This window comes from Chrysochloris asiatica, unplaced genomic scaffold, assembly GCF_000296735.1.
Source record: "Chrysochloris asiatica unplaced genomic scaffold, ChrAsi1.0 scaffold00337, whole genome shotgun sequence".
In the NCBI taxonomy this organism is placed as follows: domain Eukaryota; kingdom Metazoa; phylum Chordata; class Mammalia; order Afrosoricida; family Chrysochloridae; genus Chrysochloris; species Chrysochloris asiatica.
In genome coordinates, this window is record NW_006408855.1 from 2,240,072 (window position 1) to 2,244,941 (window position 4,870).

Below are 4,870 nucleotides of genomic sequence, written 5' to 3' on the forward strand. Positions count from 1 at the left end.
ATCTTTTATTCTTCTAGCCGCTCCAGGCTGGTCTGCTCATCCTTTCAAGTGGAAATTTCTCATCTCTGGAGATCTGGATGTGGCAATATACTTTTGTTGCTCATTAAAAATCCCTTTATTGTCTAATTTGATTCTTGAATATTGCTATTTCAGGCAAATATTTATGCACTTTGTCTCCATGTGCTACAAATACAGCTGTCATAGAGCTCACATTTTAGTAGGACAAACAATGGCTCATCGGTACATAAACGCACATCTCAAACATGGGGAATGTTGAAGAAACGAAAAAATTGGGTGGAAGGGCTACTTTTGACAGGGTGGTCTATCTAGGAAATTTCTCTTGAAGAGGACATTTTGGTTGAAAAAGGAGTTTTTCATTTGTCAATCTAGGGGAAGAGTATTCTGAGCAATCAGTAAGCATGCAAAATCCTAAAGCAGAAATGAGCTTTGGGACCCAGGAACAGAAGAGCCAGTGGAGCTGTAGTGAAATCAATAAGGGATAGAAGAAATCAGAACAATAGACGCAGAGAGTAGGCGGGGTTTTTACTTAAAGCAAGAAGTTGGGTTTATTTGGTCTGCCACAGGAATGTCACAGCCAATTTTGATTGCAGTGAGGTGATGGGCTGGAGGCAGTAGACAGTGGAAGCAAGGAGATAGCAGTTAGGAGGCTGTAGCCTGGCCAGGAATGATAGGGGCTTGGATTGGGCGGTCTGAGTGGGCAGGAATGGACTGGACAGAAATAATGGTAGTCAGGATATATCTGAGGTAGAACTCACAGGTTGCTGGCAAATGGGACATGAGGGTGGCTAGGTTTGTTACCTTCTAGTGAGAGATGAGGAGACTCTTGCATAATGGCCAAATCAAGTCCCAACAGACCTTTTATTCTCCACTCCTACTTTGGAAGCAGGAAGTCTGAGGAGGTCTGCCCAGAGAACAAAGGGGTTCTAGACTGTGGCAACTTAGACGAAAGGGTTTGAAGTGAACTCTATTAAGTGCTATAGAGTTGGTTCTGACTCATAGTGACCCTATATAGGGTTTCCTGGTGAGTCTGAAAAGCCAACCTTGCAGTTCAAGTGCTTATCCTACAGCGGGGGACTGAAAAGAGATTTCCTGCAGCTCAGTGGGGTCTGATTGTTGTTCCTGTCACAACAGTGCCATTCAGTGGTTTGGAGTGAAATTGCAGGAGTCAGACTTCACAAGTAACCTCTCTCTTTTCCTGTCATCTTAGGTCTTTAAATGGACAGGAAACAACTCTTTCTTTGTGAAAGGAAACTTGGATTCACTGATGATAGGCAGTGGCAGGTACGTGTCTCAGGCCTCCCTTGGGTGGTCTTTGTTCTGGTCCCTTCCCCTCTCTTGACCTGCTGGGTGAGGCTCCTCAGGCAAAATGGGGAAGTTAGTGGTTAACTTGTAAGTCCCTCCTTTCAACACCCCCACTGCTCCACCCAACCCCTCAGCCTTGCTCTAAGGACAGCTTACACTTTCCTACTAGTTTTTACAATTGGTGAACTTAGTCTGAAACTATGTAAATCTGGGAAAGGAATTCCTCAAGTTTGGGTGAGGCTAGAGAGTACTGGAATAGCTTCAAGTTTACCAGGCAGCTCTGCAACGCACAAGTCAAGGAGGAAGGCAGACATCTGCCCAGGAACCCTGCCATTGTGTGTGCAAGTGGGCGAGGAGTGGGTTAGGAAGAAAAGATCAGTCTGACCCTAGTGTGACCTTCAAATTCGGGGAGAATAAGTCTTTCAGGAGGTGAAGATGAAAGCATTGCTTGATTAGTACCAGGCAAATGCTTTGCTTTCCCAACTGCTAGGAAAGCACAGGGTGAGTCAGCTTGCTGAGTTGCAGTAATCTACCTCCTGGCTCCAGTCTAGGTTGTCTATCAAATGAGGGTTTTAGAATGAAGGTTCTCTGAAGTGTTTGGGGCTCTCAGTCTACACTTAGGAGGCTCATTCCTCTGGTCAAGCATTGCCATCTTAAAATTGTTCCAAAATTGGACTTTGGTGGTTTGAACCACTGTATATATTTGCTAAAATCAGTTAAAAACAACAACAACACAAAAAAACTAAACCCTAAACCCGGTGGGGAACACCATGCTGAGTCCCCAACAATTCAGGCAGGATGAGTCAGCTGAAACAAGTCAAAGTAGACTGCAGAGTCTAGATCTGAAAGACCTCAGCACCTAGGAGTGAGCCATGACAAGATTTTCCTCTTCTCAGTGGCCAGTTTGGGCTGTGGATGGATGGAGACTTGTATCATGGGGGAAGTCACCCCTGTGCGACCTTCGACAATGAGGTGCTCGCCCGACAGGAGCAGTTCTGCATCAAGGAGTTGGAGGCCTGGGTCCTGAACTGATGCCTTGAGGGTGAGGCAGCTCTGGTTCTAACAGGTATTGGACCTGCTCATGGAAGCCCTCTAGGCCCACCTCACACAGGCAGCCTGGGCAGCCCATTCTGTCCAGAACACGTATGTTGAAGCATCCTAGCACTGACTGTGGCTGTGTGCCAGCTTCATCGTGCCTGAGGACACAAACCTGGAATGGAGGCTGGCATCTCTATCTGAGAGGTGACACTCAAGGGGTTGAAGGTACTCACACCTCACCCAAGAGGTACAAAACCCCTCATGACAAATTATTTGAGAACTGATACAATTAATCCATGCTTATTGTAGAAGAGGAGCTCTGATACCGTAGTGGTTACGAATCAGGCCGCTAACCATAAGGTTGGCAGTTCAAAACTACCAGCCGATCCGCAGGAGAAAGATGAGGCTTTCTGCTCCCATAAAGATTTACAGCCTTGGAAACCCTGTGCCGGGTCACTATGAGTCGGAACTGACTCCACAATACTTAACAACAATTGTAGAAGACATAAAAAGTCCAATAAAATTACCTAAATTTTTATCACCTCCCCCCACCAAAAAAACCCCACCCAGTAACCTTTTCAAGTATGTCCTTCCAGACAATTCCCAATGGATATATAAAATGGGAGTCTACTTGCTACGTGATTTGGAAACTATTTTAGCTTAGAATATTGTCAAACCACAGAAAGGTACCTGGGCTCAACCACACTAATAAAGACTCTCTGAGCATCATTCCTTCTCTTGTAGTTGTGTTTTCTAAGACACAGAGGTTTTCTGTGGCCCATTAGTATACCAGGTGATTACAAGTCCATGATCTCATTTAAGTTTGTGAGGAAGCTGTGAAAGCAGCAAATGAGCAATGTGTGTATCTGGATAAGAAAATTGAAATCTCTGTAGATAAGAACTTCAGGGAGCTTAAAAGGAAGATGTATGTTTCTTGGCACAAATGGAGTTCAATAAACAAAGTCCCTATGCAAATGTCGGCATCCTTCCAGAAGGAAAGGCTTCTTTATTATAACATCACTTGGTAGCTATTGAACAAGGAAAACTGAATACCATGAGTCTGGATAAATACTATTTCCTCTTGCAGCCCAACATAGTTTTGAGGTCCTGAGAAGCACAAGGGTGAATTCCTACACATTCATTTCCTTTGCACAAAAGGGTCAAAAACTGGGTACAAGATAAAGTGTGAAAGAGGCACACTTTCTTGGATTCAAGATGGAGAAATGAAGGTAAGTCAAAAAGTACTGCTATAAAATCATAGCAACCTTTGCTAAACAAAATATAAAAATGTGAAGCTACTTTTTTTTGACATATCCTCCATCTAGGTCAACACACTTCTGAATTAACTGTCACCATCTCTGTAACCATTCCCTAGAGAATGACGCACATTCATTTACATCACATCAAGAAGCTAGTTCTTGCTACTCTAGAACAAGCAGGTGAATTGGTGTGCAACTTTCCTGACCTTTTTTTTTTTTTAAATAAATGTTTTATTGTGAATTGTGTGATAGTCCACATGGGAGAACATTAGTTTTACATTCATTCTATCATCTATCGTTTCATTGGCATAGTTACCATCCCATCCATGCATCCTCACCCAACCAAAGGATGTACCCTGTAAACCTGCAGCCCCCCACCAGTCCTCAGCCCCTTTCCCTCTCTGGATCCCAAGTCCCCAGCCACACTATCTCTTGATGTCATCTTCTCTGCCTTCATCTCAGGCCTCACTGCTTCTCTGGGTAGGATCCCACTCTCTGCTTTTCTCCATTGATGGTCCCAGGGTCCTCTGCTCCTACACTGAAAAATTAATCACTCCCCTCCTTGCTACAAAATGTCCACCTTTACATTTCCAATCCTCACAATCAGTCCTGATAACAATTATTCACTATTGTATCACAAGAGACCCATCTGTATTTCGTTTTATCAGCCCTTCCTGGACAGGCTGGATACTATTCACTGGAGACTCTACCTTCCTCCACGCCCTTTGGATCTAGGTTCCCTCTTGAAAGCTTGTAAGCCAGTCACTTCTTACCTTTGTATCCCTCCCCCCATTTTGGGTAGCCAATGTCCAAGTTGCCCATCCCTGTCTACTCTTTGTGTGGAGGGGGTGGGAATAGTTCTTGTAGCAGGGATTTGTTTCCTCTTTTGAGCTACTGCTTTTATAAGTGTAGGTCATGTTTACTGAATTGTATCAGATGACGCTTTTTTCCTCTTCTTTATTCTTCTGGTTAAGCTATGTTTATCCAGTCATTGAAGCCAGGTCAAGTGGGTATCATCTGAGAGTGTGGGTGTTCTTGTGTCTGTCTGCCCTCTTTTTATCAGCTGGCCCCCCCGCTCTCCATTCTAGCCCTCTGTGGCTGTGTCATTGACTCTGAGCCCATGAGTCCCCAGGTCTTGCCTTGCTGCTGACCAACCAGGTCTTCACCTGGGTTCACGGTAGTTTGCTGAACGATGTAGGGCTTAGCTCGCCACTTCATTGATGTTCTTCAGTCACTTCCCCTTCTGGGTG

At 44.6% G+C, this 4,870-nt stretch overlaps 1 protein-coding gene across 1 annotated transcript in view; it reads left to right on the plus strand.

Annotated features, from left to right (window-relative positions):
• Positions 1–2,355, plus strand: part of TLDC2 (TBC/LysM-associated domain containing 2) — a 34,443-nt gene extending 32,088 nt beyond the window's left edge. The window contains exons 5-6 of the mRNA XM_006875729.1: positions 1,229–1,302; positions 2,220–2,355. Coding sequence (XP_006875791.1) covers positions 1,229–1,302; positions 2,220–2,355 — 210 coding nt within the window. The remainder of the gene's footprint in view (positions 1–1,228; positions 1,303–2,219) is intronic.
• The last annotated feature ends 2,515 nt before the right edge of the window (positions 2,356–4,870 follow it).